This window comes from Lepus europaeus, chromosome 21, assembly GCF_033115175.1.
Source record: "Lepus europaeus isolate LE1 chromosome 21, mLepTim1.pri, whole genome shotgun sequence".
NCBI lineage: Eukaryota > Metazoa > Chordata > Mammalia > Lagomorpha > Leporidae > Lepus > Lepus europaeus.
The window spans coordinates 9,303,462-9,327,269 of NC_084847.1; the positions used below are offsets into that span (position 1 = coordinate 9,303,462).

General features: G+C 61.1%; 1 protein-coding gene across 1 annotated transcript in view; it reads right to left on the reverse strand.

The window, feature by feature from the left end:
* The window catches only part of LOC133751072 (uncharacterized), a 121,387-nt gene that overhangs the window by 71,442 nt on the left and 26,137 nt on the right, over window positions 1-23,808 (reverse strand). The window contains exons 11-27 of the mRNA XM_062180953.1: window positions 23,346-23,531; window positions 23,070-23,222; window positions 21,533-21,677; window positions 18,974-19,132; window positions 17,688-17,812; window positions 15,232-15,417; window positions 10,981-11,133; window positions 10,380-10,564; window positions 9,599-9,781; window positions 8,922-9,013; window positions 6,477-6,640; window positions 5,013-5,169; window positions 4,763-4,842; window positions 3,654-3,840; window positions 2,422-2,577; window positions 1,982-2,121; window positions 1,491-1,646 (exon numbers count right to left, since the gene is read on the reverse strand). Of these exons, the coding sequence (XP_062036937.1) occupies window positions 1,491-1,646; window positions 1,982-2,121; window positions 2,422-2,577; window positions 3,654-3,840; window positions 4,763-4,842; window positions 5,013-5,169; window positions 6,477-6,640; window positions 8,922-9,013; window positions 9,599-9,781; window positions 10,380-10,564; window positions 10,981-11,133; window positions 15,232-15,417; window positions 17,688-17,812; window positions 18,974-19,132; window positions 21,533-21,677; window positions 23,070-23,222; window positions 23,346-23,531 (2,607 nt within the window). The remainder of the gene's footprint in view (window positions 1-1,490; window positions 1,647-1,981; window positions 2,122-2,421; window positions 2,578-3,653; window positions 3,841-4,762; window positions 4,843-5,012; window positions 5,170-6,476; window positions 6,641-8,921; window positions 9,014-9,598; window positions 9,782-10,379; window positions 10,565-10,980; window positions 11,134-15,231; window positions 15,418-17,687; window positions 17,813-18,973; window positions 19,133-21,532; window positions 21,678-23,069; window positions 23,223-23,345; window positions 23,532-23,808) is intronic.

The following is a 23,808-nucleotide window of genomic DNA, read 5'->3' on the forward strand; positions in this document are numbered from 1 at the left end:
ACCTGTGCACCTGCGGGTTAGCAGTGTGGAATGGAGACTGAGAAATGGCAAGAGAATAAAGGGCTGACGCCACAATGTCGCAAGAGCTCCTACGGTTCAACAACAAAAATACACCAATCCAATTCAGTATCAGGAAATGCTCTCCAACAAACATTTCCCCAAAGAGGATAAAAGAGTATCAACAAGGGGCCAGCACTGTGGCGTAGTGGGTAAAGCTGCTGCCTACAGTGGCAGCCTCCCATAAGGACACCGGTTCAAACCCTACTGTTCCTTTTCTGATCCAGTTCTCTGCTATGGCCTGGGAAAGCAGTGGAAGATGGCCCAGGTGCTTGGGCCCCTGCACCCACGTGGGAGACCTGGAAGAAGCTCCTGGCTTCCAATCAGCGCAGCTCCAGCTGTTGCAGCCATTTGGGGAGTGAACCAGCAGATGGAAGAGCTCTGACTCGCTCGCTCTCGCTTCCGTGCTCTCTCTCTCTCTCTCTCTGTGTGTATGTGTATAACTGCCTTTCAAATAAATAATTAAATCTTAAAAAAAAAAAAAAAAGAATACCAGCAAGCACATGAAAAGATGCTGATATCACAAACCACGGAAGAAATGCCAATCAAAACCCCTGCAAGGTCCACTTCCCATCAGGCAGCATGGCTGTCAGGAGAAGCCAAGGAACCCGAGGAAGCGCAAACAACAAGCGTGGGTGCGACCGCCATGCCAACGGCACCAGGGCCCTGCAAACACCCAGAGTCACATGACCGGCACTTCTGCTGCTGGGTGTTTGCCCACCAGAATTGACAGCAGGCGCCCCCACTCACGCGTGGCTACTCAGCCGCAGCAGCCAACACACAGCAGCAACCGTGTGCCCCTGGGCAGACCAACGGATAAACGAAACCATGGCGCCTGCACACAGCGGAGCAACTTTCATCCTTAAAAAGGAAACGGGGCCGGCGCCGTGGGGTAGCAGGGGAAGCCCCTGCCTGCAGTGCCGGCATCCCAAGCGGGCGCCGGTTCCAGTGCCAGCTGCTCCACTTCCGATCCAGCTCCCTGCTAAGGCACCTGGGAAAGCAGCAGAGGATGGCCCAAATACTTGGTCCCTGCCACCCTTGTGGGAGACGTGGATGGAGTTCCAGGCTCCTGGTTTCTACCACAATGAAAATCGAAAATTTTTTAAAAATCAACCTTAAGTAAATAAACACACACAAGTGTGTGCCCTTTAAGGAAAGGGCACCTGTTCAGCCAGTGAGCACTTGCTCATTCCTTTCAAAAAGAACCTTCCAGAAAAACCTAGAAGCGAACCCATTTCCATAGCATATTTTCCCAGGTGGGATTCTGTGTCCCAAGCCCTCTTGACAACCCTGGCATCCCAGGAAAGGGTGGACACCCCGGGGGACCAGGGGCTGGAGATGGGAACTGTGACCTGGCCATGCCCAATCTGAGCTCTGTCACCAAGGCCTGCAGGGATACGTGGGGGGCCCCGACACCAGGGCCCAGTGCTCACCTCCAGGAAGTAGTTGCTCAGGGCCGGGCCCGAGTCATTCCTGAAGGTCTGGCTGAGCCGCAGCCACTTCTTGCCGCTGTCACTCCACTGCTTCCCATAGCTCACCTCCATCTGTGAGTGCAGGTGGCCTGGGCCCTCCTGGTGCCGCAGCTGGACCTGGGGACACAGTGGGGAGAGCCCCGAGGCAGCCCTGTCCACAGAGTCCCTGGGCCACCCACCCTATAGCTTGCTGTATAGGGGAGCCCCTGCTGTAGGAACCGGGGGAGGGATTTTCACACAGATTTGATTTTGTAAAATACGACCTTAAAATAAGACTCATGCTGATGGCTGAATTTGTTACCCCCTTAAACGTGGGGTCTTCCAAACTGCCTCTTCCTGGCCGATGCCCTGAGCAGGGGTCAAAGAGCCAGCAGCAGCAAATCCCTCTCTCCCATCGCCCCTCCCTCAGCCCCGGGGCTGTCCCCAGACGCCCACCCAGCCTGAGCACCCACCTTGTGGCTGAAGGCCGGGATCTGCGTGCAGTGGAACTCGTGGTCCAGCTCCAGCGTGGACACGTCCATGGCCATGGCGCGGCTCTGCACCTGTAGCTTCTGGCTGCTGCTGCACTCATGTACCGGCTGCTCGGCCTGACCTGTGCGTGTAACCAACAGCCCCTGCCCCCTCAGCCGGGCAGCCCTGCACCAGGCAGCCAGAGGGAGGCCCAGCCCGGCATGGGCTCATCAACGCCCCCTCCCCAGCTCTGTGCCAGCCATCGGCACCGCCAGTGGGTTGGTTTTAATAGACAGGTGGCTGTCCCCACCCACCCACCCACCCACCCACACACACACACACACACACACTGCTGCTTCAACCCGCAGGTGCTCAGTCCATCAAGGGCACCGCCCCAGGGATCGTGCAGGCCCTGTCCCCCACGCCCTAGCCCGTGTCATACCCAGGAGGCCGTATCTGATCCTCAGGGTGCTGCTCCGGAGGCGGCCCCTCTGCTGCAGCCGGCCCAGGACGTGCAGCCCCAGGAGTCCCGGCGCCAGGAGCTCACCACTCACGGCCGCCACCTGCAGTCCGGCTTCCACCTTCTTCTCCAGCAGCACTGGGGGGACAGCAGGCAGCCCAGGGACAGGCGTGGGTGTCCTGCACCCCGGGGACTGACCCCCCCAGGCCCAGGCAAGCAGGGGGGACCCCCGGGGGCCTGGACTGGGAGGGGCTCCGCCAAGAGCCCACACTTGGGTCTTGACCCAGGGATAGGGACAACAGGTTACAGCTGACATCACAGGCACAGTCAGTGACAATGGCCCAGTGTCGCTCACTCCTGTGGGTCCCAGTTTAAAGGAAGCAGGATGTAACAAAAGCCAACAGGACTGAAGAGAAGGCCAGAACCCCACGAGGTGGGGGCGGGGAGGCTGCACCTCTGACTTGTGCCCCTGCGACACTGCTGTCAGCCAGGAGGTCGGGACAGCCCCCAGAACACATGGGCCAGGTGGCCAGCAGCCACGCCCTGAGTCCCCCAGCCCAGGGGCCTACTTTCCCTCGGAATCCTCCAGAACACCATGGGCTGCCAAGAGCCTGGCAGAATCTGTGTTCAGGATTTTAAACAACGCCCTCTATGTTTTAGGGCAAAATGCAAAAGAGGCTTCCTACTGAGGAGTCAGAATCAAAGTGGCCCCCAAAAAGGACCGGGGCCGGTGCTGTGGTGTAGTGGATGAAGCTGCCTGCAGTGCTGGCATCCCAGGTGGGTGCCGGTTCAAGTCCCGGCTGCTCCACTTCCAATCCAGCTCTCCGCTGTGGCCTGGGAAAGCAGTAGAAGATGGCCCAAGTCCTTGGGCCCCTGCACCCGCGTGGGAGACCCGGAGGAGGCTCCTGGCTCCTGGCTTTGGATCAGCGCAGCTCTGGCCATTGTGGCCACTTGGGGAGCGAACCAGCGGATGGTTCTCTGGCTCTGCCTCTCTGCCTTTCAAATAAATAAATCTTTAAAACAAAACAAAAACTGCCCCAAAGCTGCTCTCCTAAGGTTCGTGGTGGACAGTGGGCAGGCTGGGGGACCTGGGGGTCTCCAAAAGAGGCTGCGAGAAGAAACAGGGCCTGGAACTCTCCTTAGACAGGACGCTAACATTAAGGGTGGGGGTGGGGTGGGGGTAGCCATGGGTATTTGGGGGCCCCGCCTCCCACCTGTCACATGTGCCGGGTCACCCAGCAGGTGGCTCAGCGACGCCGAGAAGGCCAACTTGCTGCCTGCCTGCCACGTGAGGTTCCCCGTGATGACCACGGGGCTGCCGGCCGTCACCAGCTTTGCCTCCAGCTGGGCCTCCAGCTGCCGGGCCCCGCCATCAGCTGCCGGCTGCAGGTCACTCCAGCCCTGCAAAGGCCCCCGTGTCACTGGCAGTGCCAGGCTTGGCTGACCGCACACACTGAGCCGGGACAGAGGGCAGGAGATGGTTCTGTTAACACTTCCAGCCTGAGCCTCATCTGGGTTCTTCAACAGGGAACACAGGGAGAACGCCGCTCACAAGCTGAGGGCCCTAAGGCTTCCAGAAGCTCAGAGGGGGCCTCTGGCAGCTTCTCCCTCCCTGCCCTCATGAGGAACCCACGGGCTGCATGGCCACGAGACAGTCAGGTGAGGCCACCCACTGTGGCTTGCCCCGCCACAGCAGCCCTGGGAGGCTAAGCCAGGCGTCTGCGTGTGGGGACCGGGACACCCCGTGGGGAGCTCAGGAGGGACACGCTGTCGCTGGCCATCTTGTGCCTTGCTCTGCTTGTGGTTAGTCAAAGTTTCTTCCCGGGGCCGGCGCTGTGGCGTAGCAGGTTAAGCCTCTGCCTGCAGCACTGGCATCCCACATGGGTGCCGGTTTGAGTCCCGGCTGCTCCTCTTCCATCCAGCTCTCTGCTATGGGCTGGGAAAGCAGTAGAAGATGGCCCAAGTGCTTGGGCCCCTGCACCCACGTGGGAGCCCCGGAAGAAGCTCCTGGCTCCTGATTGGCTCAGCTCTGGCCATTGCAGCCATTTGGGGAGTGAACCAGAGGATGGAAGACCTCTCTGTCTCTCCTCCTCTCTGCCTCTCAAATTTTATAAAAGGTTTCTCCCTGTGTCCCTCACATCAGAATCTTTCCCATCAGCGGGGTGGGACGTGAGCCTGTTTTGTTCTTTGTCCTTTTGTGCGTGACCAGAACTGAGGAAGACCGGCGGGCAGAACAGGAAGAACTGATCCGATCTGATGCTGGGTGGGGGAGCCAGGGCCAGGCAGCAAACGCCCAGGCGGCGGCAGAGGACACGGGGCCCACCTTGACATAGTAGACGTCCCTGTCATCCAGCACGAGCTCCAGGTGACCCACAAGAGCACTCCCCAGGGCCTCCATCTTGCCTGGGGAGCAAACCAAGGCTTTAGAGACCAGAGCCCCGCCCCCACCCTGGCTCTGACCCTGCAGCTGCCCGGGGCAGGGGAGGAGGGGCCGTGCTGCTCTCCTCTCTGACCCAAGCTCAGGGTCTGGCCCGTGGCCGGGGCCCGGGGGACAGAGAGGGCGTGGCTGTTACCGTCCAGCTCCATCTTCTTCCTGGGGTGCAGGAGTTTGAGCCGGAGCCGCCTCCCGGGCAAGCTGTAGCTGACGTCCACCCCGACGTCCCTTGGCACTTCCGAGCCAGGCGTGCCCAGGTAGAGGTGGGCGGCGGCCACCTGCGGGAGCCAGCTGTCCTGCAGGAGCCAGCGCACTGTCCTCAGGGAGGCGGACACCCCCTCCTCGGCCCCCTACCCACCCTTTAAAACCTCAAGGTTGCAGCCTTGTCTCCTTGACCTTGGAAGAGAAGGGCCCCGGCACAGAGCTCTCTGGCTCCAAGGCGGCTTCCCCGGGAAGGGCAGGGCTCACGGGGCTCATTTACTGGGAAATGAACACAGAGCTGCCACCACGCTGGGCACACCTCCTCTGGGCCAAGGGTGAGAGACACAGGTGAGCAAAGCACGCCCCGGGCCCCCTGAGGAGCTGAGTGACTGGAGGGGAAGACAAATGTCAACCAACTAATTGTTCTAACAAATATAAAAGTGACCAGGGAGCCGGCGCTGTGGCGTAGCGGGTAAAGTCGCCCCCTGCAGTGCCGACATCCCATATGGGCACCGGTTCGAGTCCCGGCTGTTTCACTTCTGATCCAGCTCTCTGCTATGGCCTGGGAAAGCAGAAGATGGCCCAAGTCCTTGGGCCCCTGCACCCACGTGGGAGACCCGGAAGAAGCTCCTGGCTCCTGGCTCCGGATCAGGGCAGCTCCAGCCGTTGTAGCCCTCTGGGGAGTGAACCAGCGGATGGAAGCTCTCTCTTTCTTTCTTTCTCTCTGTCTCTCTGCCTCTAACTCTGCCTTTCAAATAAATAAATAAATCTTTTAAAAACCAAAGTGGCCAAGGAGCCAGCACTGTGGCATGGCGGGTAAAGCCGCCGCCTGCAATGCCAGCATCCTATGTGGGTGCCGCTCCAAGTCCTGGCTGATCCAGCACCCTGCTAGCGCACGGGGTAAAGCAGCAGCAGGTGCCAAGTCCCTGGGCCACTGGCAGACCTGGAAGAAGCTCCTGGTTCCTGGCGTCAGTCTGGCCCAGCCCTGGCTGTGCGGCCACTTGGGGAGTAAACCAGTGGATGGAAAGCCGATCTCTCTGTCTCTACTTCTGTCTATAACTTTGCATTTCAAATAAATAAAATAGACCTTTAAAAAATGTTAAAATGGGCAGAAACGTGGTCCTATGAGAACAAAGAACAAAAGACAGACTATGATGGGCTTTGAGGTAATCAGAGCAGGCTTCCCTGAGGAGGTGACCCCTGAACTGAGATCTGAAAGTCTCCAGGATGAGTGAGCTACAGAGCCTCAGTGAGAACCAGCATACGCAAAGGTCCTGGGGCAGGAAGGAGCCCACAGCACCAGTCCAGTCCAGAGGCTGCAGAGAAGAGCCCCATGGCCTTGCCAGAGGGCCCCAATACTGACCAAGATGATCCACAACCGGATGGGACAGGCAGGGCATACCTGGGGGTGGAGGGTAGAGGCAGCTTCCAGAACATACTGGCGGAGGCCCCGGTCCTGCTTCCTCAGCGTCACAGCCACAAACACTGGCACGGAGAGCAGGTAGGGCCGGCCAGGCGCCGGCCAAGCCACTGCCGTGCACAGCTGCCAGCCCCAGGCGCGGGCCACTGCGGAGAGAGGACAGCGGGGGTCAGCAGGGGGCAGCAGAGAGCCACAGGGAAGGGGCGGGGTGGGGCGGGGCGGGGGCGGGGCTCAGCACAGCTCACAGGCCGAGGAGAAGCCCCTCTAACTTCTAAGGTACAGCACCGCGTGGACCACAGTTTGCCAAGCTCAGCAGCACAGACGTGGGGGCCGGGGGGCCCTGTGCGGGGGTCCACTGTGTGTGTGGTGGGACACTGAGCAGCCCCTCTGATCTCCATCCCCCACCCTCAAAACCAGCTACGACACCCCAGCCTGATTCCCCGTCCGCACCCAGAGCCCCCGGTGTAGACGTATCAGAGTCAGGAGGATGCCGTGTTGAGAACACAGGCTGCAAGTTCAAGTTCTGGCTGTGCCATCTCCCGGCTGTGTGACCTTGGGCAACTGACTCAACATCTCTGTGCCTCACTCGGACTAGCAACAAGCACAGAGCTAGCCCGGGGGTGCGGCTGTGAGGACGGACAGCTGGGCGAGCGTGTAGGGCGGGGCCGGGCCTGCTTGCCATGGGAGAGGTAGCGATGTTCTCTTCCCGCTTGTTGGGAAAGGTTTCTCAAAGCTCTGACAGCTGTTACACCTTCAGAGGGGAATTTATGATTCTGAAGGCGACTTCAAGGCAAAGGGAGGTGTAGGGGGGCAAAGTCGACCCCTCCACCTGCACCAACAGGCGCTGACCCCACACCCAGCGGTGGAGCCTGCGCTGGGTAACCCCAGCAAAGACTTTTTTACGGGGCTCAAAATGCTCGCTCGTGACAAGGTTTCAAAGTCAGGACCCGGCCAGGGAATGAATTCAACTGGGAGGCAGCGGCCGCGACCAGGAGCTGATTCCGGCTGGGACAAGGGGGCAGAGTCTCCTCCTGCTGTCCCCTCTCTGTCACACACAGCCCCAGGGGCCATCACCCAGGGCGAGGCCGCGCCCTAGCTCCACTTGGCCTCTGGATGCGGAGATGTGAGTTCCAGGCCGTTACACAGCTGTGCTTCCTCCACCTGAGGGGCCAGCACCGTGGCGCAGTGGGCGGAGCCACCGCCTGAGTGCCCGCATCCCATGTGGGCACGGGTTCCAGTCCAGCTCTCTGCTGTGGCCTGGGAAAGCAGTAGAGGATGGCCCAAGTCCTTGGGCCCCTGTACCTGCCTGGGAGACCCAGAAGAGCTCCTGGCTCCTGGCTTCAGATCGGCGCAGCTCTGGCCATTGTGGCCATCTGGGAAGTGAACCAGTGGATGGAAGACCCCCCCCCCCCTCTCATTCTATAACTCTGTCTTTCAAATAAATAAATAGATCTGGAAAAAAAAAAAAAGAAAAGAAAAGAAAAACCACGGTAGAAAACTGGCGCGGCCCCGCGCCCGGGGAATAAGCCATCTCGTCTACCCGCGGTAATAAGAGCGGCTTCCTAGGTTTTGCTCTTACAAACAGCAACACCACAACGAACTCCCCCACGCACAGGACATTTAAGGGGCTTTGGTGGGGCCGGTGCCACGGGGCAGCGGGTTTAAGCCACACGTGGGATCCCACATCCCACACTAGAGCGCGGGTTCGAGTCCTGACCGCACCGAGCTTCCAGTTGGCTTCCTGCCGACACAAAGGCCGGAGTCCATGGCCCGAGCGTGCCCGCGGGTGACCTGGATGGAGCTGCTGGCTCCCAGCTCCAGGCCACACCAGCCACGGCTGCTGGGGCCACCTCAGGAGTAAACCAGGGGATGGAAGACCCCGTGTGTCTCCCCCTCTGTCACTCTGCATTTCAAATAAATAAATAAAATAAATGTAAGTGGCTGTGGTTTCAATTCACAGGACAAAAATCCCGGGCCAGAGCACTGAGCAAAGGTACATGTTTCTGAAAAGACTGAGTGGTTTACAAACACAGAGCGACAGAGGGAGGAAGACGCGCGTGTGGCGCGGCAGTGGGGCAAGGCTCTCCCACCCACTGGTTCATTCCGCAGCCACAACAGCCGAGGTGGGGCCAGGCCATAGGCAGGAACCAGAAACTCCACCCAGGTCTCCCACATGGGGGCCGGGGGCCCAAGGCCTGGGCCACCCCCCACAGTTTTCCCAGGCTCAGGAGCCGGGCGCTGGGCGGATGGCACGCAGGAAGCAGAGAACCGACACTCCAGCAGGGGACTTGACCCGCTGTGCCCGGCACCCACCCCTGGCGCATAAACCAGGCAATGCGGAAGGGCAACACTGGCACGCGGAGCTTCCAGCCCCGGCTCCCTCCCGGGACGACTCTCGTGCGACGATGGCATGGAGCCCCCACCTACCTTCCTCGCTGGTGCAGGACGGAGCCTCGGGCGGGCTGGGATGGCGGCTGAGGCTCCGCACGCCATCCCCAGTGATGAGATATAGCTCAGAGCTGGATGGCGACAAGAGAGCACTTAGCAAGGCCACAGGTCAGCCCTTCTCACTCGCTCATCGCGTGGACGGCGCCTTGAGCCCTCCCGGCCAATCCTAGCCTGAACAGGGCAGGCCTTTACAGGCTCGTACTCCCCTGGGAGACACCCCACAAACACACCAACGAAACCAAAGCACCGACAGTGACAGGGGCGTGAAAACCCTAAACAGGGATGGCTCAGGCCCAGGGTCTGTCTGGGGGTGGGGTGGGCCCCCGTTAGCTCTAGAAGCAACATGTGCACACAGACCTAAAGCCTGACAAGGGGCCAGCACACCTGACAGCGGGGGCAGCAAGTACAAAGGCCCTGGGGTAGGAACGAGGTCACCTCTTCAGAAAGGAGGCGGGCAGCAGGGGAGGAGATCACCTCCCTCGCAGGTGGGGACAACAGGCCCCAAAGGGACCTAAGGCAGGACGGATGAGCAAGGGAGTTCCCCTCCCCCACCCATCCCTCATCCCAGGCACAGCCTCATGCACACACACTTGCACACGCGTGGTCACACGCATGTCCCAGCTCCCACCCTCTCAGTCCCCCCCACACACACACACCTGAAGCTGAACAGCTCCGTGGTCTCCTCGGGCGCGTTCAGATGCACTTTGAGGTCCTGGCCCTTCTTCGCTTGGATCCCGCCGTCCAGGCCGGCAGTGCCCCGGATGCTGGTCACCCACCTCAGCCCAGCCTGCCCCAGGACGCCCGCCGTGCCCATCTGGGCCGAGATCCGGAGCAGGGCACTGAGGGAAAGGTGAGCCACTGCGTCTCGGCACCCACCCCCCCTGCTGGCTGTCCTCAGCAACCCCGAGCCACGGCAGCTCTGCACAGCTGGCCCCTGCGACAGACAGGCGGACGCACCTGCTCGGGCCCCCTGCTGGGGCGCTCCAGTTGTCTGGGCCCAGACCGCGCTCTCCCCTGAGAGCACAGCTGGAGTAGAACACCCAGGCCCCCACGACACAGCCAGAACCAGAGGGCAGCTCCACTGCCAGGGGGCGCAGATGCCCAGCAGGGGCTGGGACGGGCTCCGGAATGACCGTGTCCCCACTACAGCGGGAATCACCGCGGCCTCGCTGGGCACCTGTGCATGCGCAGTCACTGGGGGAGCCGGCTGCTCCCCTCCCGAGAGGCCGAGCGGGCTGTGGTCCGAAATCCCAGCTGCCCGGCTCTGCTGTGGGACCTCGGGCACGAGACCCCCATCTCTGAGTCTCAGTCTTCCCACCTGCAAAGTGGGCTCAAGGCCCAGGCTTTCCTCACAGCCTCCTGGCCCCAAAACACAACAGGAGGCCGGGATGTGCAGGGCAGGGGTCCCCTCCGGCCCCCAGCCCCAACGCCAGCTACCTGGGCTTGACGTAGCCGCTCAGAGAGAGATCCGCACGCTGTCGGAACACGGCCCTTCCTCGGACCCGGACGCTGACAGCGGCTGAGACGTTCAGGGTGAGCCGGGCCGGAAGGCCAGACAGGGTGGGGAAGACCAGCTCTGCAGCGGCCAGGCTCAGCCTCCGGGTCACGCGCACCTCCTGCCCCTGCGGCCAAAGAACCGATCGGGCACCGAGAGACCCCACGTGGCCTCAGAGGCTCCTAGGCCCACTGTCCAGACAAGCAGACTGAGCCCCAGAGGTGGTAACGGGGAGCATTGGGGAGCCCAGGGTGGCCAGGTCAGGGGCACGGCCCCGGACCAGGCCTCTAGGGAGCTCCGTGCCGCATCTTCACGACACCAGCACCTTTAACCCCACAGCCCCAGCAGGGCAGGGCTCTATTCTCTCCATTTCAGACGGAGAAACCAAGGTTCAAGGTGAACAACAGGAGGTAAGCAGTGGGGCTGGGGTTCGAACTTGGGCGATCTGGCTGCAAACTTTGTGCTGAGTGTGAACGGGGAAGCAGCGGGGTGGGGGAGGGAGAACACGCAGGGTGGGGGAGGGAGGACAGGTAGAGGGGGTACCTGCAGGAGCTTGGTCCCCAGCTCAGCCAGTTTCAGGTGCTGCTCCGCCAGCCGCCCCAGGGACCCGCAGTTCACCAAGCTCAGCTCGTGCCCAAACACCTTCAGGCTCAGCTCACACCATAGCCCCTGCCGGGCCCCACGGCTCTGGGCCACCTGCGGGAGACCCCAGACCGGTGACGAGGCGCTGGGCTGCGCTTACCATGGGGCAAAGCGGCCTCAGGAGAGAAAGACCAAGGACTATGGGACCCGGATCGTGGCTGGCAAAAGTCCAGGGCCACGGACCAAGCCCCACGCCCACGCCACCTTCCTGGGCCTGCCTGAGGCCGCCGACACCCAGTGCCACGGTCTGTGTTTCAGGTTTTGGAACTCGTAACTCGCACATAATAACTGGACAAATTTAGAGGGTACACGGCGACATCTGAACACCGTGAAATGATACCTTCAGGTAACTGGCAGATCCGTCATCTCCAACAGTTTCTGTTTGTGTTGCAAACACCTGCAATCCTCTCTACTCGCTATTTTCAAATATATGAGATTTCAAAGAAAGGCATGGAAAATGAATTCAGAGACAAGTTTATTTTGGCGCAAAACATGAATTCCAGGTACGTGAGGAGTCTTCAAAAATTCACGGAAAGTGTACGTTATGCAAAACTCTGCAGGAATTTCAAAACTGTAAAAGAAATTCACCTTTTCATTCCATCCGCCAACAGCTCCTTCGCACAGCTCATGGCTGTGGCCCACAGCTACCGTACAAACTTTGCCTGCTGGGGCGGGCGTGTGGCACAGCCGTCAAGAAGCAGCTGGGGAGGGAGTGGGGGGTGGCGACGCGGTGCAGCGGGTAAAGCCACCACCTGTGATGTGCCACCCCTGTGGGCTCCAATTCGAGTCCCGGCTGCTCCACTTAAGATCCAACTCCCTGCTAACGTCCCTGGGAAAGCAGGGCGAGGACAGCCCAAGTGCTTGGGCCCCTGCACCCACGCGGGAGACTTGAATGAAGCTCTTGGCTTCTGGCTTGGACTTGGCCCAGCCCAGGTGTTTGCAGCCATTTGGGAAGTGAACCAGCAGATGGAAAATCTGCGTCTCTCCTTCTAACTCTCTCAAATAAATAAAAAAACGGAGGAGGAGGAGGAGAAAGGAAGAAGAAGGAAAAAGCCGCCACTGGGGATACGCGTGTCCCCCATCAGAGTCCCTGGGTTCAAGTTCGGGCTCTGCTACCAATGCGGCCTCCTGCTAACGCACACCCTGGGAGGCAGCAGGTGATGGCTCCAGTACCCGAGTCCCTGCCACCCACGTGAGAAAATGCCAGCATCAATTCCAGGCCCCCGGATCAGGATCCAGCCACTGCAGGCACCTGGGGAATGAACCAGCAGACACTGTGTGTCCGTCTGTCTGTCTCTGCCTTCCAGATGAATAAAGAAGTTATTCCTCCTGCCGTGTTACCCATCCTCTGGTTTTCTGCCATCACCCAAGCCCCGTGCCTCCCCAGGACCTCAGCGCGCCTCCCATCACCATCCCGGCTCGGCTCCCAGGCCCAGCCCAGCAAACCCCACCCTGTCTCCCCTGTCCCGGTGCTGGCTTCCGTCTCCCTTTCACTACCTCTCACACCATACCCACTTTCGACAAATTGAATTTTATTCTAACGTTTCTAAACTGGGAGCCTTGGAATGAAATTCAAATCTCTGGCTTCTCTACATAGAGCCAACAGTGGCCTGCTCCCCTGGCACGAGGAGCAACAAGTGGCCAGAGCTGAGCGGCGCCGGCCACCTCTCCCCAAGGCGGCGCTTCCTCTGGCTGTGACCAGCTGCTCCAGCCACTCGCCTTGTTCATGGTACTGACTGTGAGAGCCAAGAGTTATCAACTATGTGTGCCCACCAGTGGGAGAAGACGGAGAAGGCCGGTCCCCACGCATGGGACAGCTATCAATCAATCAATCAATATCTCTCTCTCTCTCTCTCTCTCTCTCTTCCCTTCTCTGCCTCTCAAATACATTTTGAAAGAATTAAGGCCCAGGGGCTGGCACTGTGGCATAGTAGGTAAAGCTGCTGCCTGAGGTGCCGGCACCTGATATGGGCACCGGTTTGAGACTGCAGCTCCACTTCCGATCCAGCTCTCTGCTATGGCCTGGGAAAGCAGTGGAGGATGGAACAAGTGCTTGGACCCCTGCACCCAAGTGGGAGACCCGGATGAAGCTCCTGGCTCCAGATCAACTCAGCTCTGGCCGTTGCAGCCATTTGGGGAGTGAACCAGCGGATGGAAGACCTTTTTTTCTCTCTCTCTCTCCAACTCTGCCTTCTAAAGAAATAAATTTTGAGAGAGAGAGAGAATTAAGGCCCAGAAGTCCCACTTCCCACGAGGGAAACAGCTGAAACAGATGGCGAGGAGATGGGGGGCGGGGTGGGCCCTCACTCACGGCTCACGGGAATTCAGCATGGTACAAGCGCCTGGGCGGACAATTTAGCCGTGTCTGAGAAAGTTAAACACGCACTGACCACACGATCCAGCCACTCCTACAAAGTCATCCCAGAGAAGGAACACACACGTCCACACCAAGGTCTGGAAACGAGGGTTCACAGCCTGGGCCGGCAGTGGGGCTGGCATAGATTAGCCCCATGTGAGCGCTGGTTCGAGTCCCGGCTGCTCCACATCCGATCCTGCTCCCTGCTGAGGTGCCTGGGAGAGCAGCGGGAGACGGCCCAGATGCTTGGGCCCCTGCACGCACGTGGGAGACTCAGATGGAGCTCCAGGCTCTCAGCCATTTGGGGAGCGACCAGCTGGTCAAAGATCTTGCTCTCTGTCTCCCCCTCTTTGTAACTCTGCCTTTCAAATAACTACATCTTTAAAAAAAGCTAAATGATTACCAATGCCAAGAAATCCCCTGGTGCTCTCTCCCAGTTCCCCACCCAGTAAAAGCAGAGATAAGTAACATCTAAGTAACAGCTTAACTTTAAGCCCATAGATTGCACCAAAAAGCCAAAGTTCACGGTTGCTTCGTGTGTGACAGCCGAGTGTGTCAAACAACTACCTCCAGCTACAGATGGAGGATCAGCAGGGCGCATCCGTGGGACCGAACCCCGCTCAGCCAGCCACAGGACCCCTCAGCAGCGCCCACAGCAGGGTCGCACGACGACCACGCACGACAAGAGGCCAAACCCCAACAAAGACCTTTTCCTCGAAAGGACCTACCACGTGACCCAGTTAAGCGCCATTCTAGAAAATTCCATCTGGTTTCTGCTGGCAGAAAGCCACGAGCACCCCAGGGACAGGAGCAGGGTGCTACACACGAGGACGCTCTCGGTGGGAGGGCGGCGCTCACGGCCTCGTGGTGCACACGTGGGCAAACGCTCATGACACAGGCTACAGGCCCAGCGTGTGCCACCGTGGTTAGGACGCCGGGGCCCACACCGGAGGATCTGAGCCCAGCTCCCAGCTCTGGCTCCCGACTCCCACTTCCTGCTAGCACTGCCCCTGGGAGGCAGCAGGGGTGGCTCGAGTGGATGGAGTCCCAGGCTCTCGGCTGCAGCCATCATGGGCACATGGGGAGTGGACGAAAAGATGGGAGATCTCTCTCTCTCTCTCTCTCAACACTTTTTTAAAAAAGATTTCTTAAGTCACTTGAAAGGCACGGTTACAGAGAAAGCAAAGGAAATAGAGAGAGAGAGGAGGAGTGGGAGAGAGAGGGGGAGAGAGAGGGAGGGAGGGAGGGAGGGGTGGGAGAGAGATCTTCCATCTGCTGGTTCACTCCCCAAATGACCGCAATGATCCGGCTGGGCCAGGCCAAAGCCAGGAGCTTTCTCTGGGTCTCCCACATGGGTGCAGGGACCAAGCACTTGGGCCATCCCCCAGGGCTTTCCCAGGCCATCAGTAGGGAGCTGGGTCGGAACTGGAGCAGCCAGGACACGAACCAGCGCCCATATGGGATGACAATCCTGCAGGCTACAGCTTAACCCACTGTGCCACAGCACGGGCCCGAGAAAACCACTGAATAAAACCCTTTAAACACGAGCTGTTCATCTCGTGTCAGTCCCACCTCCGCGAAGCCGACCTGTGCCAGGCAGAGCTGCAGCTGGCTGAAGTCGGCTTCGGGGAGGCGGGGACACACGGCCGGCTGGCCGCTTCGGGCTGAAGTCGGCAGGCGCAGGCTGCCCACCGGCCTCTCAGCTCCGGAGCAGCAAGCAGGGGCAGAGGCCAGGGACCCCTCCGCGCCGACCACTCCGCAGCATGGGCTTGCATGGCCGTGGCCGTGGTCCTCACCTTCTGCTGTGCGTCTCTCATCCCTCTGGGTCTCTCTCCCGGACACTCAGGCCTGGTGGTCGGCCCCGGCTCTGGTCCCGGCGGACTCTCCGGCTGGGCCTCTCTCTGCTCCTCCTGCCCCCAGGATGGCTTCTGGCCCAACAGCCTGTGGACGACGTCCTCGGCATCTTCCAGCCGGAGCCGCAGCTGGGAAGGAAAGCCGGGGCTCAGGGAGCTGACCAAGAGTGTCAGGGCTGGGGGGCTGGGTGTGCCGAGGGCTCAAACACTCTGGGTCCCCAGGGTCCACCTGGTGCACAGCCCTGGGGACTATGTCTCATACTCCATCTGCTTGGCAGAGGCCAGCACAGTAAGCACTCCTGCCATTCTGGTAGTCGGTGCTCCGAACGCCACCACCTCCAGGAAGCCTTCCTGGAATGCCCTCACCCACCACCCGCAGGCCAACGCTCACTCCTCCCTACAACTCCAAGGTCACAGCTAGACACCGCCGTTTGTGTTGAAGTGACGTCCTGACAGTAGGACTCCATTTTCAAGACAGACGAGACTCCATCCTGCGAGACTGTGGTCTAAAACTAAGACAATAACCCCACACCCCATCCCACTCGGCAGAACACAGAAAACCCCTAGAGGATCGCGCAAGCCGACACCAGACAGGCTGCAGCAGGACTGACATCAAGGCTGTCATCTGTCTGTCCCACATGGTACCTGGACCGATGTCAGGATCGTAACCGATCCGAGTTTCCCTTGGGCTTCAGGTCAGCATGACCCTGGCAACCATGCAGTCCCCTCCCCTCCCCTCGCCTCCCCTCCCCTGGTTCCTGCCTTCACGGACCCTGTCACTCTGAGCTTCGGGGTCTAGAGTTCTCTAGGGTACAATGATCCCGCCCTCAGACCCCAGCAAGGAAGGAGTCCCAGCTCATCAGTGTGTACCGGTCCAGACACGGCCGTGTCCCCCTTGCAGGATGCCGGGGGGGGCAGACTCTCAGCTCTCCCACACTGGGCGCCCAAGGCCTGGCCACCTGGGTCTCGGAGCCCAAGCACTGACGGAGCCCTCCCCCTGTGCCCCTCCCTCCCCCCCGCACCCCCTCCTCTTTCCCTGGTTCCAGCCCCCACCGTTGGACACTGTGGACCCTGCTCCTGCCCTCCACCCATTCCTCCCTCCCTCCCTCTTCCCAGAAGTTCTCACAGCTTGGGGAGAAAAACCAGCCCAGGTCCAGGCCTCGGCAGATCTGAGCCCAGGCATGGAAGACCGGCCCAGCGCTCCGCAAACCAGGAGGAGCCGGGCCAGGACGTGGAACAGCCCCCTCCAGGCCTATGGCAGGGGTCTGGGGGCAGGAGCAGGAAGGGCCCCGGCACGTGGGCCCTCAGAGGTGGTCCCTCTCCCACCAGGGCCCTATAGTCTGCTTCCCATGCCCCAGCCCGAAGCTCACGTCACATCACGTCATTCCCCAGCCTAAAACCCCGCCAAGACCTGGCCCTGCCACCTCTGCCCCCTCCCACTTCATTGCCTGTTCTCCCTGGTGCTTCAAACACATCAGCCCCTCCCCGGCCCGGACCTCGGCACTCGCCGATCTCCCCCTGCACCCGGCACCACAAGCCCACCCTTCACTCCCTGAACACGCTCACAGCTGCCACTGACCCGTTTGTCTACTCGTTCGTCTGTCTGCCTCTCTGGGCTCTGAGCAGCAGGGCAGAGCCCGGGTCTCCCCTGGCCATCATCTGATTTCTAGAGACCAGCACGGCACCCGGTACAGCGTCAGCGAGCCGTCGAGCGCTGGTGCAGTGGATGGCAGGTGCACGGGCGGGGAGGGGCGGGAGGGGGGATGGCAGGTGGGTGACCAAGGACAGGAATGAGCGGAGAGGTAGATGGACAGACCGATGAGCAGAGAATCAGCGAAGAGATGGGGTGGGGGAGGATGGACGGTCGCACGGATAAGGAAGGAGGGAGGGGTGCAGGTGCACAGATGGAAGTGGGTGATTGGACGTGTGGATATGTCTATGTATGGACAGGGGAAGAGATGGGTGGATGGGCTGAAAACTCAACAGAGGTGGGGCCGGCACTGTGGCGTAGCAGGTCAAGCCTCTGCCTGTGACATTGGCATCCCACAAAGCCTCTGGTTCAAGTCCCGGCTGCATCACTTCCGATCCACCTCCCGGCTAATGGCCTGGGAAAGCATCCAAAGATGGCCCAAGTGTTTGGGCCCCTGCCAAGTTCCTGGCTCCTGGCGTTGGCCTGGCTCCGCCCTGGCTGTTGCGGCTGTCCGGGAAGTGAACCAGAGGATGGACGATCTCTCCCTCAAACTCTTTCAAATAAATATTGAAGCAGCAAACAGAATCTGGAGCAGAGTGATGGATGCCGGGGCAGAACAGGGGCAGCAAGGGTGGGAGGTGGACAGGGGGACCACCGCTGACCGTGCAGCCAGGAGAGGCCCCGAGGACCTGCACAGGGCGCTCCCTACCTCCAGCACGTTGAAGGCACGGCCTAGGGCGTGGATGGTCAGGTTGGCCATGGCGGCCCGCGGCAGGAAGGACGAAGGTGAGAAGAGGAGGCTCCTCTCCAGGTTGGCTCCCAGGCTGCCGGACGCTGGGACAAAGGGACGAGGGTCAGGCCCCCATGAAGCCCTCATAGGGCAGGGCTGGCCATCAGGGGTGCACCCCCCAGCCAGGACAGGCAATAGCCTGGGCCTCACTGAGGCCTAGGGAGGCCTGGCCAGGAGGACCACAGCCCACGAGCCAAAGGGGGGCACCTGAGCTCGCGCCACGCACACCTCGCTCCCCAGCACGGCTGAGGCGGCGCCCACAGCCCCAGTGGAGTCTCGGTGTAGTGACAGCCAGGAGGCCGCTGGGCCGTGCTTGCCTCTCTTCAACGCAAGGAAAGCCTGGTCTCCAAATTCAGCCATCAACAGATTTTAACAACAGGGACTGGGGCAGCGCTGTGGCTCAGCAGGTTAAGCTGCCAACTGCAAAGCCGGCATCCCATGTGGGTGCTGGTTCGAGCCCCGGCTGCTCCACCTCCAATCCAGCTCTCTGTGGCCTGGGAAAACAGTAGAAGATGGCCCAAGTGCTTGGGTCCCTGCACCCTCGTGGGAGACCTGGAAGAAGCTCCTGGCTCCAGACTGGCTCAGCTCTGGCTACTGCAGCCATTCGGGGAGTGAACCAGCAGATGGAAGACCTCTCTCTCTTCCTCTCTGTAACTCCGACTTTCAAATTAATAAACAAATTTTTTTAAAAAAGAGAGGGGCAACTTAAAGAGGAAAATGAAAGGCAGGCAGGAGGCGCCTCCCAAAGTTCATGGCAAAAAGAAATCACAAGGCGTGCTGATTTAGGGACAACCAAACTCAGAGATTCATGCTGGTTTTTCCTCATTCTCATCTTCTTTTCCTCTTTCCCTGAAGCCAGGAGCTTCTTCCAGGTCTCCCCCAGGGGTGCAGGGCCCCAAGCACTTGGGCCATCTTCTACTGCTTCCCCAGGCCCATAAACAAGGAGCTAGATCAGAAGTGGAGCAGCCAGGACCCGAACCGGCACCCATCAAGGATGCCGGCATTGCAGGCCGAGGTTTTCCCCGCTAAGCCACAGCGCCAGCCCTGCACCTTGGCTGACGCTGGGCGATCCTTTTTCTCCTTCCACAGAAGCGGCAGGGGTGCAGGGGAGAGGGCCCATGTGCACCTGACACTTGGAAGACAGTGCCGCCGTCCATCCATTCCTTCCCTCGAAGCAGTACCGGCACTGCCGGATGCAGCCCTACCTGAGCGGAAGGTGACGTCCGAGTAGGACGAGTGCTTCCAGCCGTCGGGGCTGAGCTCCTGGCTGACGATGTCCTCGGGGAGGGCTTCTCGCAGCGCCTGCTTCAGGGGGTCGTCCGTCTCCAGCAGCTGCAGGAGGTGGCTCCACACGAAGGAGCCCACTGTGGGGCAGCCACGGCCGGGGCAGGGGGATGGTGAGCAACGGCTCACAGCCCAAACGGCCCATGCAAAGACCCTCTGAGCCCATCCTGGGTCCCTCTGGCCCCACATACAGGGGCTTCTCAGGAGCCTAGTGCCTGACACCCGGTGACCCAGGCCACGTGTGGGATACTCGCATGCTTAGAGGGAATGGGGAGGATGTGGGCAGAGCCTGGCAGAGTCATGCCTGGGGCGGGCTGGGGGCCGCAGGTCAAGCCGCCCCTCGGGACACCCACATCCCATTTCAGACAACCTGGGACACAGTCTGGCTTCTGCTTCCAACCCAGCTTCCTGCCCGTGCACCTGGGAGGCAGCAGATGCTGGCCCGAGGGCCTGGGCCCCCGCCCCCCACGTGGGAGACCCAGACCACGCACTCTCGGCTCCTGACTTTGGCCTGACCCAACCATGGCTTTTGTGGGCATTGGGAGCAGGAACCAGATGGACAATCTCACCCTCTCCCTCTCTTAAAAGGGCAGAGAATCAGAGCGGAGTCTGGATCCCAGCTGCAGGGCTTACAGGCTGGGTGAACTCGGGACGGCCGTGCCACTTCCCTGAGCCTGAGTTTCCCCGGGTGCAGAGCGAACCCAGAACCCATCCACGGGGCTCTCTGTGGAGCTCGTTCAAGAGCGGAGCGTGGACTTCAGGCCTGAGGGTCTGAGCCGAGCAGGGGGTGATGCACCGTCCAGGCCGGGGACCCTCCTGGGGGAGAGAGCTCAGACGAGGGCACCAATGGGAAGGGGGCACCTCCTGCCCTCCGGGTCGTCCCCGGAAGGCCCACAAGGGAGCTTCTGGAACAGTCCACCATGGGACAGAGTTGGCTTTGGAAGGACGAGGAACCTACGCATTTCCACCAGGCAGCACACAGTCTGGTGCCCGGGGCCTCTGCTGAGGGCAGTCCCCTCACTGGGGACACTGCTGGGCTGAGTGGCCGACGCAGCTCAGTTCGCGACAAAAGCAGACCCTCTCCAGGCCACACCTCTGCCCTGAGACAGCCGGGGCAGGTGGCTGTGTCTCACACGCCATCGTTTCAGACGGCGACAGCACAGGCCACACCCGATCTCCAGACACACACAGCCTCGCCCAGGCACGCTCCCTCCCGGGAAACCATCGCAAGGCCGGAGCAACACGAGGGCCCTGTGCACACACACACAGGGAGGGCTGCTCTCAATAGCCAAAGACCACAAACAACCCAGGCGCTCATCGTCAGGGCTGGTGAAACAGATGAAGGCACCAGCCCCATGGGGACCCCACACAGCCACAGACAGGAGGCCGCCTGCCCCGGCTCCCATAGTGCTCCCAGCCACGGCCAAGGCAAAAGCAAGGACGTGACCCTGCGTCGCTGCTTTACGACAGACACAGGTGCGTGGGTTATGGGAACGTGGTCAAGGGCACTCACAACGCCACGAGCTGACAGCTCCCACGGGAACACGGTCACAGCCATGGTCCCTGTGGTGTCATTGTGCCAGGCGTGCTCTGGCCTGTGCGTTGCAAGCCCGGACCCACACACAGACAGCTGCTCACAGCGAGCGGCTCCAGGCCACGGGGGTGAGCAGCAAAGAGCCGTTTTCCACTCGTCCCTCGCCGTGTGCTCGGAGCCCGGAGCACAAACCCGGAGCACGTGGTTCTGCCCTAACGGGAGTGGTGGTAACCTGGGCGTTAAAAGCAGCGGTCCCAGCATGCTCGTCCAGGGCTGTCCGCGTCCCCATGTCCCCAGCACGCTCATCCAGCCTGTCCACGTCCCTGTGTCCTGACAGCTTTCATGCTCACAACACTCTCCGGGGAGGGCACGGTGTGCACAGGGTTTGAGGGGCCACCAAGGACCCCGGGTGTCACGATTCTACCCCCACCGTGAGGTCTAAGAGGAGAGAATTTAATCTGTGCTGCCTCCAGGGGGGCCTTGGGAGGTGACCAGAGATAAGGTCATCAGAGCAGGGCCCTATGGTTAAACCCTCGGGCTTTGTAAGAACAAGAGGCCAGACAGACACCGGCACAGGCACACCCCTCCCCAGCCCCTGTGCCACACGGCGCCTGTGCCACCTTGGAGCCCTGCCAGACAGGAGGCCACGGCAGACACAGCCCCCTCACCCTGGGCCTCAGAACCAGGAGTCCCCCCTATTCTCAGATGGGACAACTGAGACCAGAGACGCAACTTCTCCGGGGTCACCCAAAGGCATAAAGCATGGGATCTGGGATGACGCATGGGGACACAGGGCCACTTGGGCGGCGTGGCAGGAGAAGAGGGGAGACAGGGGAACACTTGGGGACGGAGGGAGAGGACATCCCTGGACTCCTGCCCCCAGCCAGAGGCGCCCGGGCCAGATTCACCCCCGCCCATCCCCCACCCACCCCGCGCCTGCACTCACCCTGGGTGGACCGCTCGGCAGCCTGGGTGCGCCGCACCTGGGCAAACACCTCCGCCCCAGGACACCGCATCAGGGCCAGGTAGGCAGTGATGCGGATCTCGGCGTCCTCCTCGGGGGCCCGGTACAGGCGGGAGAGCACCGAGCGCTGGCTCGGACAGAGGGAAGGCCGTCACGGGAGTCCACCTGCCCCACCCAGAGAGTGAGCCTCGGCCGCCGCGGGTCACCTCACTGTCTGGCCCCGGCCTGGCCCCCGCCTCCACCCTCAGAGGCCTCCCCGAGACCCTCTCACCGGGACCAGGTTGTGGGGGTGCCAAGGACCCGCCTCCCACAGTCACTGCCCATCGGTAATGACATGCAAGCAAGTGGGCGTGGCTGCACGTCAACCAAACCTTCCCAGGGGCCTTCCAAAAGTTCATGGAAAATGAATACTATGAAAAACTGTGCATGGTTCCCAAAATTTCTTTGGCCCAAAATGAACTTCTCTAACCTCGTTTCTGCAAGGTCGCCCTGAAACCTAAGGGCTGCCCAAGGGGAAGCGTCCTCTCAACAGCCCGTCCCTCCTAGACGCCCCCCACCCCAGCCAGCCTGCGATCCCCGCCCCCAACACCTACCGGCTTCCTGCATGGCACAGCCCCCCACACACACACCCACCACTCTCGCATCAAATAGCGCTTACTTGAGCACCTACTATGTGCCTGGCACAGAACTAGGCGCCAGCCGTGAGCAAGCCCACCTAGACCCCGCCCACCCGGTGCCGGCGTTCTGCAGAGACACAGCAAACAAAGCGAACATGGAACACACGACAAGCTGGGGGGTGGGGGGAGGAGCGAGGACGAAGCAGCAGGGACGCAGGACCCGAGAGGCTCAACTCCCGCCCAGTCGGGGAGAGATCGAGACGTGCAGGCGACTTTCAAACAAGCACTGAAGGCAAAGGACTGAGGCGTGGGGACACGCGGGGCAAAGGTTTCCCGGAAGGGGAGGGAGCTCGTGCAAAGGGCCTGAGGCAGGAGCGGGCCGGGGGCGCTGGAAAGACCACAGACAGAGCTACGGCTGGAGACGGGGAGTGACAGCGGGAGACAAGGCCGGGTCACTGCGAGCACTGTGAGCGACTCAGAGGACAGCAGCCGCTGTTTCAGCCATTACGGACCACACGCTCCCTCCAGCACTAACTCGGCCCCACAGCGAGCTGAGGACAGCAGCTACGTAGGTGAGCGGGCACGGCCATGTGTCAATAAAACTTTATTGACAGAAGCAGATGGAAGCTGGAGGTGACGTGCGGCCTGAAGTTTGCCAAGCCCTGCACTAGAGGGTTCGGGGGGGCACAGTGGCTCTGGCAGCCATAGGCCCGTGGGTGTGCTAAGCTGACAAAGAATCCACTTTGTACACAGACATAGCTTCTGCACCAGCATAGACACTTAGTAGGTGCTCAGTAAACACACCACGCACAAGCCAACCACGCAGAGAATTAGCAGTGGCTCCAGATCCCCGTTACCGCCACCGCCACCTCCACCCCACAGAGCAGCGCGCGGGAGCTCACATCTGCAGAGCAGGGGACCCTCCGGAAGGCCTGGATGGCCGCCAGCCGGAGCTCGGGGCGGACGCTCCGCAGGGAGGCGCAGGCGCTCAGCACAGGCGTGAGGGCTGCGGCTGCCAGGCCAGCATTGCCGATCGCCTTCAGCACGACCTGCAGCTGGAACAAGAGGGCAGCAGGGCCCTGAGGCCTGGGGGTGCAGGACTCCCGGCCCCACCCGCTCAGCCTGGGCCCCACCGCAGGCCCCCTGAGGTCAGAGCCCGGGACACCAACGATCCTCACCTGGCTGGTGTCCAAAGGTTCTGTAAAGGTACAGTTGGCACCCAAGGCCTCTCCCAGGACCCGCACAAGGGAGCTGACGCCAGGCAGCTGCCCGCAGGGCCCGTCCAGGGTAGCACAGAGGTTGTGCACCAGGGCTGAGATGCCAAGGAAGGCGCTGGGGCCGGCCCCCGGGGTCTGCAGCAACGGCTGAGGACAGAGCCAGCCCCGCCCGGGGTGGGGGGGAAAGACGGTCAGACAGCCTGGCCCTGGCCGCACACAGAGCCGCCCGGGGCACCCACAGCCGAGGCTGAAGAACTCGGCTCCACGTGACCCCTCTCCCAGAGCCCAGAGCATCCCGGTGGAGACCACCATAGGGTTCGAGTAAGACAGGGACACTGCCAACGTCATAGCAGGGGTAGGGAGGGGTGCTGCTGGCACCGACTGCATCGAGACCAGGGCCAGTGTCATCCCCCCCTAAAGAGAA